The following is a 22,387-nucleotide window of genomic DNA, read 5'->3' as shown; positions in this document are numbered from 1 at the left end:
TTGTGGTTTTAGTACGCCAGAGCCTAATTATATATAACTGACAATGTTAATATTGGAAAATAACATACATACATTAGGGTTAGGCCAAAAAAATATATATGTCTGTTAGGGTTACCCGACCGATCCTAATTTTTTACCCCCTTTTCTACGATTTTTTTTTATGTCACCTGAGACGAAGAATTTTGAATTATATGACCCTGGGGTCTCTGGTTTCCCCCTGGGCAGGGGGTTAAATTTACTAAATTTAATTTATGGAAAGCACATTTTTGAGCATTATTTAGTCATTTGTAATAAGAAATGAGTCAAATGTTGTCAGAATTATCAGTATGAGATGGCCATTAAATCCTATTAACAAATTTTCTATGACTGACCCCCAGGGGTCTTAGGGGTGGGGTCAAATGATTCAATAGGCTAAAACTTCAAAAATCTTTAATTCTTCTGAAATTCTGGAAATGGTAGAATCAAATACTTTTCATAGATAGAAAGGTCTTAAGGTGTTTTATAAAAATTGTGAATTATATGACCCAGGAGTCTCATGTTACCCCCTGGGGAGGGGGTCAAGTTTACTAAAGTTTATATTAGGAAAAACATATTTATGAACATTATTTGCTCAATTTTCATAGGAAATGAGTCAAACTTGATTAGAATTTTTAGCCTGAGATATAGCATTTTAACATCCATATCAGTCCTCGATGACCCCCTGGGGGACCAAAGGGGCAGGACCAAACAGGGTCAAAATGATTAAAATTTTAAACTAGAAATATGGCTGTTAGACATTAAGAGCTCACTAAATACTTCCTAACCTTAATTTCATAATCCTTCCGGTTATGACAACCAGGTGAGAGGATGTGCTGTTATCGCCTCCGTAAGTGATTTAATTTAAAGCCAGATTTGTGCAAGTGTTTCACCTCAAACTTTGATCATTTTACTGGAATGTCTGTCTGACTGTCTAAATTATATAATTTCGTCATAATTTCATGACTTATAGAGCTATTTAATAGTTCTTACCTGGACACGCACCTGTGTAACATTTATACGTACACGTGTCACATTCTTCACGTGCGCTCCTGAAGTATACCTTGCCAAAGCTAGTATGGATACCAACCAATGTATTGTACCTGAGTACAAGTGTGAGAATTTCTCAGATATATCTGAGTGTTTTAAAAGTCTTCACCGTTCCTTTTCACAAGAATTAAAAAATGTTAAGGAAGACGTGTGTGTCCTGAAAGAAAAGGTCGATGTGCTTGACTCGGCAGCTACTTGGGTCAACTCCTAAATTAATGATCTGCATAGTAAACATCTCCCGTCTATCAGAGACAAATTAGAGGAAGAGAAAAATGATCGTTTAGCTCTGGATCTCTGGGGGAGGAAGTGGAACCTCGTGATGAGGGGGATTCCAGGCACCAGTAAGGAACTGCCTAAAGATACCCTTGTTAAATTTCGTGAGTTCCTTGTCGATGAATTGAAGCTGGATAAATCATATGTCAATTCCATTTCGGTCCAAGCCATACATCGCCTGCAATCTGGAGATGACGACAAAAGGAATATCATTGTTCGATTTGTGTCCCTAATAGACAGGGACACAGTCCTGAACCAGGCAATCAGTGTACTTAGACCAGGATGTGGGAAAGCAGTTATTACTGACCTGCCACCTTCATTGTCCAAACTGAGGGGAGAACTTTTATATAAAAGATCCAAAATGCATGAATCTGAGAGAAAAAGAACTCGTCTTGTGTTCAGGAAGGAAGCTCCTTTCCTGAAACTGGTCACTCGAGACAGTTAAATATTTCATTATTATTACTACTTAACAGTATAATTACACATGGATACGATCTTGTTGGTAAAATCTTTCTAATAAAATCAATTTAAGTATCCTTTTTATATACATGTGGATTTATCTGATTCTCCATTGATTATTAATATGGTGACTTTTCTCTTGTATGTGGGTGATATATATTATTTTAAAGCCCCATTATGTTTTGGTGTGAAAAAAATATCGTCATAAAGTACCAAACTTTGCTGAATAGTAGAGCATATATCCTTATGAAAATATCCGCTAATAAAAAATGCCCAACATTTCCATGTTTTTCAAAAACAATAGAAAACCCCTCTTCGGAGAGGGGAAATCCGTAGTTCCGCCCCAGAGCCAAAACAATCTAGTACGCATGCGTAGGCACATAAAAAGTGGGATTTCCCTAACTTCACAAACTTCAACATCATGCATGGCGAACGCAACTCGCCAAACTTAAACGTGTCAGCGAACACACATGCGTCTGTTGGAACGTGGTGAAGAGGGAGACCAATTCTTCAAACAACGACAATTTAGCGGTCAAGTTGCTCGATCGCGATCGACTGTACGTTACGAACCCACGCATTCCACGCGTGGACCTAAAATTCATGTTGTACATGTAACTTATGTATTTACATGTAGTTTCTATATAAAACTAGGCTAAAACTATTTAAAAAGTGTTTGTTCTTGAATGGAAAGCAAGCAATTAACAAAATTATAATTACTATTTTATTTGCTGATCTTATGTATTTTGTATTAACGATTTATAGATGCCTATATGGCCTAATCTGGCTTTATTGAAATGTACATCGATATATCGAAACCGAACACACGTTTGTGTTACCTGATGAGGCCTCCCATGGGGTGGCTCGACAAAACTCGTAAACAAATGAAAGTAAACACAAACACGCCATGTCGTTACCTGCTATGTAGATCTTATTCTTTGGTTCTTTGTCTAACAATACAGCGATGTATACTTCTGGTAAGCCCACATGTTCTACCTCATCGAAGACCGAACATAAACTTAGACCATTGTATCGGCATTATTAGATATATCCATGACAAGTGATCATGATCATGAATTACTAACTGAGTACAATCCACATTGTAGCATAAAATTATTAGTATGAACTTTAAAATTACTACATTCAGAAACATAATTATGTTTATGTTACATGTAAAGATACATGTATATGAACCACAGGTGTTTGGCTCTATTTTTTCTACACACGTATGTGTGTGTGATACTGTGTCAGTATATAAAGAGAGAAAAATGTCTATAGAGTCAAACACCTGTGAATGAACCACTTGTAGGCCTATGTGATTCATATCATCTCATAATTCACTGCATGCACGGGACAGGAAAAGGAATGCATGTACAAAATGTAGAATAATTGGTTATAAATGAAGTATAAAAACAGTCAGTTAATGATTTCTATACAGTTCATCAAGTGAACTAAAATCTGGTGGAAAAGTATACCAGAAAAGCTAAAGAAACCCTGGATCAGTCCTTCATTAAAAGAAGAGAACATGGGAAAAATATCCGTTTTAATAAGACTGGTAAAGTCCTAGCAGGTATCACGAACCTATTTTTCTTACATATTTTATTTAGCGCATAAACTTTAAGACTTGCTCCATAAATCGAACTTTTTCTATGAAAACAAATAGGCTGAATGCTAATAAACATTCACGTTCGGCGTAAAATGGAATGCACACTCGTGAAATTAGAGAAATTTCAGTTTCAATTCCCTTTTCCTTTTTACTACGTACATGTATACCGTACTAAGAATTACGTACTGGCGGAAATTGATAGTCCGCCAGGTAGCATCATGGGTCAAAATAATATATGTTGTGTCTTTTTAATGATGAAATAGTCTGACAATATTTATATCCCCTTAGTTCATTCTAATACTGACGTTTGTACGAATATAAATGCGAGTCTTTGATTACTTTAATTCGTTCCGTGTACATAAAACTGTAGGCATACATGTATAAGACTCATGCACCTGGTAATCAATACTTGATGTATATACACGCGTACTCTGATGAAATGTATGATGATCCTTTTCTAACCACACGAAACGTAATCGAGAAACATTTAATCAGTTAATTATACAGAAATGAAATCTCGACAGGTATCGGTATATAGCCCCCCGGTTGGAATATATACCAGAAAATTTTTACATGTATAATTGATAAAAAAACATAAAGGAGATAATAGCAATGGTATATATGTCAATTAAGTGCTGGGTCCTAACAAACACATATATGTTGGGTACATGAATACTGAGAATAGATATGTATAGATGTAATATACGATATGTATACTATCGTATATATATGTGCAGTAACCGTGTTGATAACGAGCAAAGTAATATATATAATACAGACATGTCTCAACATACAGATTGACGTATCTCGACTAGCACCGATTCCAGTAATCTTTCATCTACATGTACTATCACATATTTCATAGACATAAGAATATCGTTATAAGATACCAAAAGAAGAAATAGAAAGCAGTTATACATGTATATAGTAAGCTATTGGTCCACCTCTTTACGTATGTTCTAAGTATTTTAGATATACTGTGCTCTCCTAACTCTCAAATTATGAATAGATTAGTAGTATCATGATATTTACTTATCAATATATAGTTTGGGATAAATACTGTATTTATCTCAAATTATTACACGAGAGGAAGGTTAAAATCAACCGATCATTACCAAAATTGACACGGCCACGTGTTTATATTGGTGCGATAAAATACCCCATATGGTGCCCCATGTACGCATTTCACTATTTACACATCCACTATTTTTCGATTAATACGTATTCTGTATTAAGCTTTATATAAACTATATGTAACCTTTGACAGGACACATTTATAATTTGTGAAATCTGATATGTATCATATACTAAAACAATTATAGAACATTGTATTGCTCACCGTTTGCTCAAAACTGCCCTCTCTCTCGGCCATGCGTGTTTTTGTTTACGATCCGGGTACCAAACATATACGTATACACGAGGTATTTTTAACTATGCAAATCAACCCGTTCTATTTTAAGAATTCTTTACTAATTGATAATTGCGTAATTATCTTCATTGTAAAGAAACCAAATGAAGAACCTTTCATAAGGGTTGTTAATGTATATTTTAGCAAAGTTTGGTGAAAGCATAATGGGACTTTAAAAATTGATCCGATAGATCCTCTCTTCATTCATGTTGCTATATACATCTGTATAGTAGATCTATATAATAGCGTTTCATATATGTACACGTACCGCGACTATATTTAACCTTGCAACTGATGAGCTGTTGAATTTTTTTTTTTAATATATATTTTTTTGATCATACATACCGTAATAAGGCCATAACTAAAGCCATATTACATTGTATGTCTAATTCTTGGCCTAATAGCTCAAATTTAGCTATGTCTAACTTGAACTGAGAGATGAATATAAAATAAATAATAGTATATATAAGTCTAAATCTACTGCATGTGTACATGTATCTCATCAAAAAAGATTCTACTGTGTCTGTAACTTGTATTATACACGTGTATGCTAAATGCAGTACATATTTTATCTGTTAATCACACGCTAAAATATATTGTCATATCACATTAATTGACTACTGTATAGTGTAAACTAGTCGAATACACTGTTTTACAATATTTATCAAAGTTAGCTAATGTGCCAGGTCCCTGTGTAATGTGCTTAATTCTTATACACTTATTTTGATTTTCAATTTTTGATGTACATATCAATGGTCTTATCGGCTATCTTAACCTGAACACGTTGTTGTATGGGTCAGGAGCGTTTATTAATCATGTTATTCGATTGTAAACACATGGGAACTTCGAAGTGTTGGCCTGATGATTACTTATTGATTAGTCTCCTGTATGAACTCCAAACAAGATGTAAGTTCAGCAAATACCTTTTAAACATATCCCATTTTTTTTTTATTTATGATGTTGTTTTGTTCCTGATACCATGACATTACTAAATAACAGTTTCCTAATCGGTACTGTGCCTCATGCATAGATTACCCAATGACACACATATATATAATAAGCTTACAGTATAAGAATTAATTCTATATCTCTCTCTCTCTAGTAAATCCCCTAAACTTATTGATTGATTGACATATTTTTTTTTGTCAATGCAGTACTGTACGCAACAGATTATATCTAATTTGATCAAATTATTATCAACTAAAATTAAATAAAACCTTACTTATATTTTATAACCAAGACATACATTTATAATGTATTATATCCGTATATATTTCAAAGTCTTTGATATAATTCATAAAGTACACGGAGGAGACGTATGCAACGTTGTCCTCATCGTTGTGTTGATCTTCCCTCTCTAATTCATTTTTAGTAAGTACTTTAAAGTTAATTATGATTTTCTATATTTTTTTTTGTAAGTATGAGTGTGTGTGAATGTAACAGATTAAATATGACTTGCATCTTATGTCCCTTTACTACTAATTTAAAGTATTACCTTTTAATTATTGTAATTCTGCTTATCATGTCAGGTGATATTCACACAAATCCAGGTCCATCCTAAGCTTCATCTGATGAAAATTATTCATTCAATGATTTATCAATAGTACACTTAAATGTTAGGTCTCTCAGGAAAAAAAATTGATCTAATTGATGCTGAATTATGTGATAATGATATCATATGCCTAACTGAAACTCATCTCGACCCTAATGTATTGAATACTGATCTACAATTGAAATCCCATCCTAATGTATATCGAAGAGATAGGCAGCTTCAACATGGTGGAGGTATTTTGATTTATACTAAAAGTAATATTCATGTTAATCGCTGAAATGATTTAGAGACTGAAAATATTGAACATATTATTTTAGAGATAAGTTCCTCAAACAAAAAAATACTTCTATGTTGCTTGTATAGACCTCCCGATACTGCAGTTGATTACTAGAATAAACTTGATATTGTAATAGATAACCTTATCAATACTACTCATAACATTATCATTACTGGTGATATTAACATTGACATGCTAAAAATGAAGACTTCTTCTCATCTCTCTAAGCTTCTAACTAAATATCAATTAATAAACCTCATACAAACACCCACACGTATTACTGATACCACTGCTACACTGATAGATGTTTTTATTACCAATAATGTGAATATTTTTAATTCAACACAAGTAGTTTCTCCCCTTTGCAGTGATCACTGCCCAATACTAGCTTATATCTGTTTTAAAACTTGTAGAAGAAAACCTTATAAAAATGTTTTTAATTTCAATGAAGCAAATTGGGAAAATATTAATAGTGAATTACGTAACACTGATTGGGATGTTATTTTTAATGATAGTAATAATATTAACGAATTATATTCTATTCTGTTAGAGAAAATAAACACTGCTACTAACAAACATTTACCACATAAAACAGTTATTGTACATCCTAATGATAAGCCGTGGATGACTGGTGAAATTAGACATAAATTGAGACAAAAAAACAGATTACATCGTCTTGCTAAACAAAAAAATAGGGTTCAGGACTGGGCAAAATTTAGGAACTTTTGGAATGAAGTAATTGATTTGATTAGGAAAACAAAGGAAAGTTATATGAAAAAAATTACAGAGCTCTCTTGCTGATAAGTCTACTAATCCTAAAAAGTGGTGGCAAATTGCTAAAGCTATGGGAAAAACCAATATTAATAATAGCCAGTCTTCTCCATTCATAAACAACAATGAAATTCTTATTCATCCACTTGATAAAGCTGAGGCATTGAATAATCACTAGTATTGCTTCTGACATCAGAGACTCTGATCTACCTGAATTACCTCCCCTGCCTCATGTTGAACTCTCAGAAATAAATATAAATGAACAAGATATTATTGACCAACTTCACATTCTAAATAAAAATAAACCAGCTGGTCCAGATGGCATTTTACCAGTTATTATTAAAAATATCTCGCCATCTTTAGTATATCCACTTAAATTATAATTTAATAAAACATTAAATATTGGAGAAATACCAGATATTTTAAAAGTTACTTATGTTACTGCAATTTATAAAGGAAAAGGCGAAACCAGTGACCTTAATAATTATCGACCCATAGTGGTCACCTCTGTCTTTATTAAAATTTTAGAAAAAATTATTTTTAGATACACGTTTAATTTTATTTCAAGTCATAATATGTTAAGTGAACATCAGTCAGGTTTTCGACCCACTGACTCTACAGTTAATCAGTTAACTGATATATATATAATACTATAAGTAGTAAGTTAGATCAAGGTAAAGATTTGCACTTTGTTTTCTGTGATATAAGTTAAGCTTTTGATCGCGTATGGCATTTAGGTCTTTTACATAAATTAAAATCTTATGGTATTAAAGGTAAATTATATATAATTGGTTCAATGCTTACTTATCTGACAGAAAACAAAGGGTAATATTTGAAAGGTATCAATCCAGCACTAAACCTATTTCAGCAGGAGTCCCTCAAGGATCGGTCCTTGGTCCATTTTTGTTTTTACTCTTCATTAATGATATTACTAATGATATTAACAGTAATATAAAATTATTTGCAGATGACACTTCTCTTTATGTAATAATACAAAATAATAATGATCTGGAAACACCATCTACACTGCTTAATAATGACTTAGCCTCTATCTCGGAATGGGCACTTAAATGGCAAATTCTCTTCAACCCTAATAAAACAATAGCTATGAACCTCAGTCGAAGACAAAATATTGATTATCCACATCTTTTATTTAATGATAATATAATAGCACAAAATGAATTCCATAACCACCTAGGGCTTACCTTCAATAGTAAAGGAACATGGTCAGACCATATTTCTAATATATATCAAAAGATCAAAAGTTTACTTCGTGTATTGAAAAATTTAGTTGATAGAAAAACTTTGAAAACTTTATATACTTCCTACATAAGACCAATATTAGAATATGCTGATGTAGTCTGGGACAATTGTACACAAGCTGAAGCTGATCTTCTTGAATCCATTCAACTGGAAGCTATGAGATTAATAACAGGACTTAGAAGAGGTACATCTCACTATATTTATATGACGAAATACAACTAGAACCATTAAGTAAAAGAAGACAGGATCACAAACTTGTACTAATGTTTAAAATTATTAATAATTATACTCCAATGTATCTTTATAATATTATACAACCATATTTAAATCTAAACAATGTATACAATTTTAGAAATAACAGAGTACTTAATATTCCACAGTCAAGAACTAATAGCTATAAGAAAAGTTTTTTTTCCGTCAACCATGGATATGTGGAACTCACTTGACAGTTCCATTAGAGACTCTGTTTCAATTTCTTCTTTTAAATGTAAATTGAAAATTGTTCATGATATGATAGTTTCAGAAGTCTTCATGGATTCCTCTCCAAGACAACTTAACATAATCCTTTGCCAACTTAGAAATTTTAAAAGTGACCTTAATTTTGATAAACATTCTGATCACCTGATTGATAACTCATCCTGTGTATGTGGTGCTCCCAGTGAAGATTTAGTTCATTTTTTCTTTCAATGTCCATTTTATAATGATTCAAGGCACCACATTTTATCCATCTTATAATAATTTATTAGGTTATGTAAATCTACAATGCCTACTGTGTGGCATCCGTAATGTACATGTACCTGATCAAATAAATACACTTATTCTTTCTCATGTAAATTTATATATTAAATCCTCAAAACGTTTTTCTATGTACAAATAATTTGAAGTATATGCAATACTAAGTACAGTGGAACTCGGTTAATACGAACTCGAAGGGACCGAGATAAAACTTCGAGTTATCCGAGTGTTCGAATTAAGCGAGTTCTCATGTCTAATGACGATCTCTTTACTTGGTATATATAGACCAGTTCCATGTCGTAAAATGATGTGAACAAGAGAGATGTAAAAATCGCCGATTGTAGTTGCAAAATTATAACAATAAAACCAAGATATATATTTTGAAATGCTTTTCTACAGCAGATTTTTGAGGAAAAAATCAGCATTTTCGGCGAGCTCGTTGTCCAAAAAAATCTCATTTCGAGTTATAAGAACATTTTATGTATGATTTTTGTAATTCGGACCCAAAATTTACTTCGTATTATCCGAGTTCTTCGAGTTTTCCGAATTCGAATTATCCGAGTTCCTTAAACAAAGATAAAGAGGGAATTCGGCCGGGACCGGCAAAGTACTTCGTATTAAGCCGGGTTGTCGAATTATCCGAGTTCGTATCAACCAAGTTCCACTGTAGTAGTACAGTCAAACCTCGATGTATCGAAGTTCAAGGGACCGTCAGAAAAACTTCGATACATCGAGACTTCGAATTATTCGTGGTTGAAATTAGACCGATGTTTTTTTTTTACCATGACCAACTGTGGTAGTTGTGTACATGTCGTCTCCGTTCCGTAAACTTTTTAATAATAAAACAAGCAAAACAAAATAAAAACGAAGTATGCAATTAATCACATGTATTGCTATCGTTAGCAATACATACGTATATTATAAACAAGACTTACGTGTACTAGGCCTAACCCATGTACAAGTGTTCGTTTGGTGACTATTTAAGCGATGGTTACTATTACGGAATGAATATAAAAATGGAAACACGTTGTACGTAAAAACGAAACTAAAAAGGAGGAACCGAAAGCGCTACAACACCTACAAAATACTTCGATTTAGAATGATCGATTTGCTCAAGTATTAATGCCAAAGTTGTGCAATGTAACAGTTTTGAGTATGAGTTACTAATAATGTGGCTCGCTATTTACCGTTCCGTAAATTCTACAAACCGCTACAGTACCAATGGCGGCGGCGAACATCAAAAACGACTAACTGTATCTTTGCCGTACTAATGATTTAATAACGCAGCTTGTAAAAACAAAGCACCGGGTATCGGCCTGATTAGTGATATTAATTATCTTGATGATATCAAGCTAGCAACACAAGCTGTCATAATCCCTATTGTCCGGCGAAGGGCCGTCGCGAGACAGCTAGGTGTGACAGCATGCCGCGGGGGTATCGGCGAACACCTGATCTGTACAGGTAAATTTTATTCGAATCATCGAGTGTCAGTTACCTATGATTCTATAACAAATGGTCCATGAAAAAAGTTCGATACATCGAGAACTTCGATTCATAAAACTTCGATTCATACATGGGTTAGTTAGTAATGTTATATAGTGAAGAAATTCGGGACCAGACAAAAAGTTCGATACAGCGAGAAATTCGATTCATCGAAGTTCGAATCATCGAGGTTTGACTGTAATTCAGTTACTTACATTTACTTACTATGATATTATAGCAGTTAAGTCATTATTATACTATAATAAATTTATATAACATTCTAGTATGAATGGAAAGGAATGAATGAGCATGAATGAGTAGTTCTATATAAAAAAAAATATTGAAACGTATATTTCTTCATTTAAGGCTTGTTGGAAATGTGTTTTTCATTGGCCCTGCAGGTAGGGCGTTAGAATTGTACCTGCTGCCCCTATTGCATGATCGTAAAAGGCGACTAGATTTAGGATCTTATCTTTTCTATTCTTCCTAACTGACCATCCTTCCTAATGCCTCCCTTGGCACCGCCTCACTTTTGGCCTTGAGTTGAGCGTTCGCCCCTGTGAGGAAGGCTCTGGGTTCTGTCCCCTGGCCGAGACACACCAAAGTCTGTAAAAGTGGTAGTTTCTGCTCCTGCTTAGCGCTCAGCAAAAAGGGAGTGGGATGACTGGTTCGCCCGTTGTCAGTATAATGTGACCAGGTGGGGTGTGTTGCTTGGTGTCTTCGGCGGCATGCTTCAGTGATATAGCACTATAAAAAGGACAAAAGTTCCACTATACAAGAAGACACAACATGAATATACCGCAGTCTCCCGAAACAACACAGCGCATACATGGGAGGCCGTCCTTACATGACCATAGCTGTTAATAGGACGTTAATTAATCAAACAAACAAACAAACAAAGTGTTTTGCTTTCACTCTATTAATTACATGTATCAACTTCGTTTGCTTGCTAAGACTTTGATTTTTTTTTTTTTTTGAGTAGAAATTATCCTTTTAATTATAATGCATAGTCCATTTAATTACACGATGAACATAAATCCCTTTTTCCTGAGTTCAATACCAAACACTTAATGCCATGTTTTTGTGATAGAGTGAAACATACCATATTTCTTTCAAGCCTAACCGGAAGTAACAGAAGAAGACTAATATAGGCAATATGCCTGTTGTCTTATTCTTTTGAGAATATAATGTATATGTATACTCTGTATTTATGTATATTTGTATTGTTAATAAAATATTTCTGAAATGAAATGAAAAACCTTAATTTCCGCTATGAAATCATTCACTGCAACAGGTGTACGTAGCACTTTCGCTCATTATCCTTGGGACTATTGCAAGGAGATGGTTTACGCCCTTTGTGCATTGTAATAAATACTTTCCTTTACTCTTCATAGACTAAAAAGTCAAATTTATAAATCAATGACCAACTTCAAGGCCCAGTATATAGCATTTATATGTCTTTAATTTGTTTTATTTTTTGTTTCATTATATATTCAAACTCAGGTGACCGTTAAAGCCCATGGGCCTCTTGTTTTATTTGGGGGGGGGGGGGGGGGGGTTGTTAGTAGCAACATATAGGTACTGTGCACTGGCAAAATAAATATTGATTGATGTTCCATAATAATAATATTGATACACCCACTTACTTCCGATGTAATGATTCAGAGTTAATTATCGCCATAAACCCTGATGTCAGGGTTTATGTATACCATGCTGACATTAATCTTTAATCAGTACAGATAAGTATATAGGTGTGGACAGTGAGTCTCCCACAGACTCCTCATATTACCTCTCGTCACTATTCTCATATTTCTGTAGTAACAACATTGATGACATCACCTTGTCTGAGTATATAATTAACAACTAATTATGACCTTTTCTGTTCTTAGGTCACCTGGAGGGATTTTCGATGACGGATCCTGACTGGCCACAGCTAATGAGGGTGAACCCGATGTTGAACTGGTCATATTCTGATGTCTGGTTCTTCCTACGCTCTCTCTACATACCCTACTGTAGTCTGTATGACCGGGGGTCAGTATATCTACCTACACTCTCTCTAAATACCCTACTGTAGTCTGTATGACCAATGGTCAGTATATCTACCTACACTCTCTCATTACACACCCTACTGTAGTCTGTATGATCAAGGGTCAGTATATCTACCTACACTCTCTCTACATACTCTACTGAGTCTGTATGACCGAGGGTCAGTATATCAACCTACACTCTCTCTACATACCCTACTGTAGTCTGTATGACCAATGGTCTGTATATCTACCTACAATTTCTCTACACACCCAACTGTAGTCTGTATGACCAATGGTCAATATATCAACCTACACTCTCTCTACATACCCTACTGTAGTCTGTATGACCAATGGTCAGTATATCAACCTACAATCTCTCTACATACCCTACTGTAGTCTGTATGACCAATGGTCAGTATATCAACCTACAATCTCTCTACATACCCTACTGTAGTCTGTATGACCAATGGTCAGTATATCAACCTACAATCTCTCTACATACCCTACTGAAGTCTGTATAACCAATGGTCAGTATATCTACCTACACTCTCTCTACATACCCTAGTATAGTCTGTATGACTAATGGTCAGTATATCTACCTACACTCTCTCTACATACCCTACTGTAGTCTGTATGACTAATGGTCAGTATATCTACCTACACTCTCTCTACATACCCCAGTATATCTACCTACACTCTCTCTACATACCCCAGTATATCTACCTACACTCTCTCTACATACCCCAGTATGGTATATACCCCAGTATATCTACCTACACTCTCTCTACATACCCTACTGTAGTCTGTATGACCAATGGTCAGTATATCTACCTACACTCTCTCTACATACCCTACTGTAGTCTGTATGACCAAGGGTCAGTATATCTACCTACACTCTCTCTACATACCCTACTGTAGTCTGTATGACCGGGGGTCAGTATATCTACCTACACTCTCTCTACATACCCTACTGTAGTCTGTATGACCAATGGTCAGTATATCTACCTACACTCTCTCTAAATACCCTACTGTAGTCTGTATGACCAAGGGTCAGTATATCTACCTACACTCTCTCTACATACCCCAGTATATCTACCTACACTCTCTCTACATACCCTACTGTAGTCTGTATGACTAATGGTCAGTATATCTACCTACACTCTCTCTACATTACCCCAGTACATCTACCTACACTCTCTCTACATACCCTACTGTAGTCTGTATGACCAATGGTCAGTATATCTACCTACACTCTCTCTACATACCCTACTGTAGTCTGTATGACCTAGGGTCAGTATATCTACCTACACTCTCTCTACATACCCCAGTATATCTACCTACACTCTCTCTACATACCCTACTGTAGTCTGTATGACCAATGGTCAGTATATCTACCTACACTCTCTCTACATACCCTACTGTAGTCTGTATGACCAATGGTCAGTATATCTACCTACACTCTCTCTACATACCCCAGTATATCTACCTACACTCTCTCTACATATCCTACTATAGTCTGTATGAATGAGTGTCAACATATCTACCTACACTCTCTCTACATACCCTACTGTAGTCGGTATGACCAATGGTCAGTATATCTACATACCCTACTGTAGTCTGTATGACTAATGGTCAGTATATCTACCTACACTCTCTCTACATACCCTACTGTAGTCTGTATGAACCAGGGTGGTATATACAGTCTCTATACAGTCAGTGGTATATAAGAGAGTATATCTACCACACTCTCTCTACATACCCGACTGTAGTCTGTAATGTCCCGACATATTACCACAAGCCCTCCACCTCTGGGATGCGGGTTCGAATCCTATGTGGGGCAGTTGCCAGGTACTGACCGCTGGCCGTGGTTTTTCTCCGGGTACTCCGGCTTTCCTCCACCAACAAACCTGGCACGTCCTTACATGACCCTGGCTGTTAAATAGGACGTAAAACTAAACAAACCAACCAAACCAAAACCAAGTATGACCAGGGGTCAGTATATCTACCTACACTCTCTCTACATACCCTACTGTAGTCTGTATGACCAATGGTCAGTATATCTACCTACACTCTCTCTACATACCCTACTGTAGTCTGTATGACCAATGGTCAGTATATCTACCTACACTCTCTCTACATACCCTACTGTAGTCTGTATGACCAATGGTCAGTATATCTACCTACACTCTCTCTACATACCCTACTGTAGTCTGTATGACCAATGGTCAGTATATCTACCTACACTCTCTCTACATACCCTACTGTAGTCTGTATGACCAATGGTCAGTATATCTACCTACACTCTCTCTACATACCCTACTGTAGTCTGTATGACCAATGGTCAGTATATCTACCTACACTCTCTCTACATACCCTACTGTAGTCTGTATGACCAATGGTCAGTATATCTACCTACACTCTCTCTACATACCCTACTGTAGTCTGTATGACCAATGGTCAGTATATCTACCTACACTCTCTCTACATACCCTACTGTAGTCTGTATGACCAATGGTCAGTATATATATATATCTATCTACACTCTCTCTACATACCCTACTGTAGTCTGACATGACCAATGGTCAGTATATCTACTACACTCTCTCTACATACCCTACTGTAGTCTGTATGACCAATGGTCAGTATATCTACTACACTCTCTCTTCACATACCCTACTGTAGTCTGTATGACCAATGGTCAGTATATCTACCTACACTCTCTCTCATACCCTACTGTAGTCTGTATGACCAATGGTCAGTATATCTACCTACACTCTCTCTAAATACCCTACTGTAGTCTGTATGACCGGGGGTCAGTATATCTACCTACACTACTGTAGTCTGTATGACCAATGGTCAGTATATCTACCTACACTCTCTCTACATTCCCTACTGTAATCTGTATGACCAATGGTCAGTATATCTACCTACACTCTCTCTACATTCCCTACTGTAATTTGTATGACCAATGGTCAGTATCTCAACCTTCACTCTCTCTACATACCCTACTGTAGTCTGTATGACCAATGGTCAGTATATCTACCTATGCTCACTCTACATACCCTACTTTAGTCTGTATGACCAATGGTCAGTATATCTATCTACACTCTCTCTACATACCCTAATGTAGTCTGTATGACCGGGGGTCAGTATATCTACCTACACCCTCTCTACATACCCTACTGTAGTCTATATGACTGAGGGTCAGTATATCTACCTACACTCTCACTTCATACCCTAATGTAGTCTGTATGACCAATGGTCAGTATATCTACCTACACTCTCTACATACCCTACTGTAGTCTGTATGACTGAGGGTCAGTATATCACTGAGGGTCAGTATATCTACCAATGCTCACTTTACATACCCTACTGTAGTCTGTATGACCAATGGTCAGTATATCACATACATTGTATCTAACAACAATGACTAAATAAAAGCTTACCGATTTTTAGGTCATCTGACCCGAAGGGTCAGGATGACCTATAGTCGTCATGTTTCGTCCATCGGTGTCCACCGTGCACTGTGCGCAGTGCGTTAACTTTTCATATTTTGAACTATTTCTCAAGTTCTACCAGTGCGATTTAGCTGAAGCTTACATGAAATGATCCTGACATAGTCGTGACAAAGTGTTCTTATTTTTCGGGTCGATCTGAAATCCAAGATGGTCGCCACAGCCCCCATCTTGAAACCACATTTTGAACTTCTTCTCAAGTTCTACCAGTGAGATTTTGGCTGAAACTTGCATGAAATGATCCTGACATGGTCCCGACTGTCACAGCCGCGTTCTTGGAAACACATTTTGAACTTCTTCTCAAGTTCTACCAGTGAGATTTGGCTGAAACTTGCATGAAATGATCCTGACATGGTCTCGACAAAGAATTGTTATTTTTCGTGTCGATCTGAAATCCAAGATGGCTGCCACAGCCGCCATCTTGAAAACAAATTTTGAACTTCTTCTCAAGTTTTACAGGTGGGATTTGGCTGAAACTTGCATGAAGTCATCCTGACATGATCCTTACAAAGTGTTGTTACATTTCTGGTTGATCCCAAACACTATTTAATTAATTTCCTATACGATTATTGCCACGGTAGTCAGATGACTGTTTAGGCCCTTGGGTCTCTTGTTAGCTCACCTGGTCCGAAGGACCGAGGTGAGCTAATGTAAATTGCTACTAGTCATAGAGTTCTGCATGGATTGTAACCAAAATTTGCCACAAACATTCTTTGGGGAAGGGGAACAGAACTTGTATAAATTTTTGCTCTGACCCACCGGGTGCAGGAGGGGCAGGGCCCAATAGGGGAATTTGAGGTTAGTCCTATAAATCGCTACTTGTCCTAGAGTTCTGTATGGATTATGACCAAATTTGGCCACAAACATCCTTGGGGGAAGGGGAACAGAACTTGTATAAATTTTGGCGCCGACCCCCTTGGGGCAGGAGGGGTGGGGCCCAATAGAGGAATTAAAGGTAAATCTTATAAATCGCTACTTGTCCTAGAGTTCTGCATAGATTTTAACCAAATTTGGCCATAAACATCCTTGGGGGAAGAATAACAGAATTTGTATAAATTTTGGCTCTGATCCCCCGGGGGCAGAAGGGGCGGGGCCAAATAGTGGAATTAGAGGTAAATCCTATAAATTGCTACTTGTCCTAGAGTTCTGCAAGGATTTTGACCAAATTTGGCTACAAACATCCTTGGGGGAAGGGGAACAGAACTTGTATAAATTTTGGCTCCGACCAACCGGGAGCAGGAGGGATGGGGCCCAATAGGGGAATAAGAGGTAAATCCTATAAATCGCTACTTGTCCTAGAGTTCTGCATGGATTGTAACCAAATTTGGCTTCAAACATCCTTGGGGGAAGGGGAATAGAATTTGTATAAATTTTGGCCCTGACCCCTTGGGGACAGTAGGGACGGGGCCCAACAGCGGAATTAGGTAAATATTCAAATTCCTTCAGAAAAGAAACAATGAACCTGTATTCAGAATATTACTTGGCATTAAAAACCAGGTGAGCGATACAGGCCCTCTGGGCCTCGTGTTTTTATTAATATTCTTATTTCTTCCACTTACTTCCACCGGAATAGTTTCCAACATTTATCTCAGAAACTACTAGGCCGATGTGTATGAAACTTGGTAGACATACTCCATAAGATGTGGGGTAGTGCATAAAAGCTTTTTCCTGTACCAGAAGTCCAAGATGGCTGCCAGGGTCCATTACCTGTTTTCAGGTTTCAGTCTCTGATCAGTCAATGAAAATTGGTCTATAGGGGTATTAAGCGATGGCAAACAACATGCATACTTTTTCATAAAGATTTTAGTATTTGAAGATGGCCGCTGGCCAACTTCCTGTTTTCAGGTTTCAGACTCTGATGTCAATGAGAATTGGTCTATAGGGATATTAAGGGATGGTGAACAACATGCAATCATTTTCGTAAAGATTTTGGTGTTTCAAGATGACTGCTGGCCAACTTCCTGTTTCAGGTTTCGGACTCAATGAAAATTGGTCTATGGGGTATTAAGGGATGGCGAACAACAAGCAAACACTTTAGTTTAGATTTGGGTATTCCAAGGTGGCCACTGGCCCACTTCCTGATATCAGGTTTCGGTCTCTAATCTTAATGAAAATTGGTCTATAAGGGTTTTAAGGACTGGCGAACAACATTGAAACCTTTTCGTTAAGATTCTGGTATTCTGGTTGACTATTACAATAAAGCCACTGGCTCATTTCCTGTTCTTCATGTTTCGGTCTCTGATCTCAATCAAAATTGGTCTATAGGGGTTTTAAGGGATGGCAAACAACATGCAAATATTTTTGTATTACAAGATGGCCGCTGGGCCAACTTCCTGTTTTTATTTTTTTTTTGATCTCTGATTTCAATGAAAATTGTTTTATAGAGGTATTAAGGGATGATGATCAATATGATCAAAAATTTAAAAGATTGTCGCTGGGCCAGCTTCCTGTTTTCAAATTTTCATATGCAATTCATTGAAAATTGGTAAATGGGGGTTCTAACTTGAAATTTTAAGGGATGCCATACAGTCATGATCACAGCCAAATCAATTTCTCTGAAAATAGCCATATATTATGTATGTACATTTAAGGAGACCCTGAATTCCAATATAAAAGTAAAAATGTACATCAAAATTTCTCCAAAGATGTTCATACACTGCAATTACATTCTTGAATTGCTGCAGGTGGTGATGGGGAGGGGGTCTTTTGGGGGACTATGTATCATCATTGAGATGTATAGTGTTATCAATCAATGATTTATATTGTTTTAGGTACACCTCCTTAGGCAGTATGAACAACACACACCCCAACCCTGTGCTACAGTACCTAGATGACAGAGGAGTGGTATGTTATAGGCCTGCCTACCAACTACAGGACGATCAGAAGGAGAGGGATGGGCGCAATACGTGACAATAATAAACGTTTAAACATCCACCTACCATCGTCTTTCTCATACTCACCTTCGTATCAGTATCTTGATGTGTTCATTATGTTAAGTATCAACTGATGTGTACATACAGAATTAAACTATATAGACATCTTTAATAAGTGTTTATTTCATTTCATGTAAGATTTTATGATAGAAGTCTCACCTGTTATGTCACCTGCGATGACGTTTATACTCACAATGGATTTATACATTTTGTTCATATGGATGAAAAAACGCCCATTATGGAAGGCCAAAAGGTCAGATCGGGGTTTTTTCTGTTCTGGCTGCACTAATTATTCTCCGCGATTGTACGTGTGATAAAATTATATTAAAAATATAAGAGCAAACACAATTATCCACAGAACAAAAAAAATATCAAGCTACTTTATGAAACGGTATGCGGTATACATGTATGTTAGTGTAGTGTTTTTTGTATATTGCTCTTTAATATATAGTGTTAGATCACTGAAACATGATATTGTTTGTGTGTTGTGGAAGATGCGGTATATTCGTGTTTTATTTCCATAAGCATTTTTATCGAGGAAAACCGCGATCTGAAAACATGTATATAAAACTTACCCTTTGTCCTTACTACGCATTTTCTGAAAGAATGGCAGACATAGAGTGTTGCCAAAAGCAAATATAATTGCCGGTTTTTTTCTGACTTCCCCAGAAAATACCGCCATGCGATTCATATTTGAGCTATCCTGTAATCCGGTCTTTAACTAGTTATATAAACATGATTCCGTTCTCGCCAATGATGTATCCCATAATTTACACCGCAGCTTGGTTCATTTAAGGTCGGCGTCTCTTCTGTTGGAGTGCGTGTGTTACGTGTGTGAATGTTTTAGGCTAATCTCTTGCCTCTTCACAGTGATGTTTGCTGAAGCATGCCGCCGAAGACACCGATCAACACACCCTACCAGATCAGTTGGTCACATTATAAGGACAACGGGCCAACGCGTCGCCCCTTTATGCTGATCGCATGGTGTGATGGTGTGTCTCGGTCAGGGGACAGATCCCAAAGCCTTGAAATTGGGACTTTGATATAAGATGGCACGTAAAAAAGATATTCCTCTAAACTCAAAACTAAAAGTGATACGGTGTCCAAGGGGGATGTAAAAAAAAACGAGGAGAAAAAAGTAGACCTGTATACCAAATTTAATTGCCTTTGGCGAATGGGGAGAGCAGGTACAAATCTAACGCCCTACCTGCAGGACAAAAACAAGTTTGGTTGTACGTAATCTGGTCAACGGATTAGGAGAATGGGTTTTAAAGGTGCATACTTTAATTAGAAATATAAATTTTAAAATCTAACTATAAATTAAAAATTTACAAAAGACATATTTTAACCTCTACGTAAACAATTAAGTTTTATTTATCTGTGTACTCATACACACTTGCGAAAATATAATGGATTAATCTAGTAAAAAATATTCATGTACTTATGGTATTTGTTTCCAACTTGACTTGATAAACATACACATGAAATATGCACTTGGCCTTGATAATTTCCCATGCAAATGCTATTCCTATCATAGAAAGCCAAAAATGGCTTGATACGTCTGCTTTAGCTTATGGTGGCCATAGAATGAGGGAAAGGACATGCATTGTCTTTGTAAAACTCTGGTATTTATTATCATTTCCCTTGTGACCTTGGCTATAACTAATGACTCGGGGTATACAAATAACCAAAAGGTGATAAAAAAATTCCTGATTGTGTGATGGAAGATCACTTATAACAGTTACTGACTAACTCTAGCTACTGATAAAAGATCACAGATGCTTTCATTTAGAACACGATATATTCGCCAAATAAAGTAAGGATTAACACATACCTGATCTTATTGTAATCATCCCCCGATATATTTGGAGTACATGTTGGATTTACGTATTACGATTGTTTATATGTGACGATGTGGTATGTAACTTCAGTCGATACTTTGCACTGTATATCATGAGTTTGATTTGATAAGTTATGATCCGGTGATTTCCTTGTATTTAACGATGCTCCACCGCTGACAAATGGTATTTTTTCACCATCAAAAATAGGAACGGACGATTTAGTAATTTTCTTCAGTTACAAAAGTTACTTTCTTTATTCCATTACCACCATTGAAAAGTTTGAGCTTCTAATTTTACTTCAAGTTAAAAATATAAAAAATAATTGTTTGCATTCCGAAAAAAATCCGTGGCACTATATCTTATATGGAATGAAGTACTGATTGCGCATGACCCAAAGGCAAAATAAATTATTTTGTATTATTTGTTGTGTTAATTAGACTTACGTATTCACGATTAAACACCAATTATTATTCAAATGATGAACATCATTTATGCTCTGTCGGCGGTGGAGCATCTTAAACAGTTTAGATTAGTCTCCATTGTATGCGATAATCTCCATTGAATGCGATTGATGACGTAATACTTAGTGCATGTGTACTATTCTATACCAACGAGAGTTTGTTTCATCTTTAAAAGTCTCATTTGGAAGTCTATCATACATTGCAACTGTTCGATAGTTAAATATATCTTAATTGATTACACAGGTAGATTTTGTGCTCTTTTTGTTTGTTTGCTTTTATCTTGCATCCAAACGACAGCGAGGGTATTTAAGATCCAAACGAACATCAGCATCGGTACAGCTTTTAAAACACTGTGCTGTTTTGAAAGATGTTTAAAAAATTGTGAAACTTCTCCAACCTATTTTTTTAATTATTATTATCTTACTTCATATGCCTCTAGGTTGCAAAAAACAAAATATGATCATTCATCAAGTGAATGATAATGCCCTAAAATTCTGAAATACTTGGTAATAGTGATTAAATATTGATTAGAGTTGTGAATATTAACCTTTGTTCAAATCAACATATGATTATCATTTGTTCTCATCAACAAACGTAATATTTATATATATCTCAATTTGTCATATCGCAATCACATTGTCATCGACCTTTTAATGGATTTTACTTGCAGTTATCATCATAATAATTTAACATTAGTTATACACAAATAGCAAGTGTCCGTG

The 22,387-nt window shown here is 36.0% G+C and overlaps 1 protein-coding gene across 1 annotated transcript in view; it reads left to right on the top strand.

The window, feature by feature from the left end:
• The window catches only part of LOC138329671 (FAD synthase-like), a 43,606-nt gene extending 21,538 nt beyond the window's left edge, over positions 1 to 22,068 (top strand). The window contains exons 12-13 of the mRNA XM_069276918.1: positions 12,778 to 12,919; positions 19,202 to 22,068. Coding sequence (XP_069133019.1) covers positions 12,778 to 12,919; positions 19,202 to 19,340 — 281 coding nt within the window. The 3' untranslated portion in view covers positions 19,341 to 22,068. The remainder of the gene's footprint in view (positions 1 to 12,777; positions 12,920 to 19,201) is intronic.
• Positions 22,069 to 22,387: the final 319 nt, after the last annotated feature.

Source organism: Argopecten irradians, chromosome 8 (genome assembly GCF_041381155.1).
Source record: "Argopecten irradians isolate NY chromosome 8, Ai_NY, whole genome shotgun sequence".
NCBI classification, from domain to species: domain Eukaryota; kingdom Metazoa; phylum Mollusca; class Bivalvia; order Pectinida; family Pectinidae; genus Argopecten; species Argopecten irradians.
Note: the sequence above shows the minus strand (reverse complement) of the source record. Positions and strands in the feature narration are given on the sequence as shown.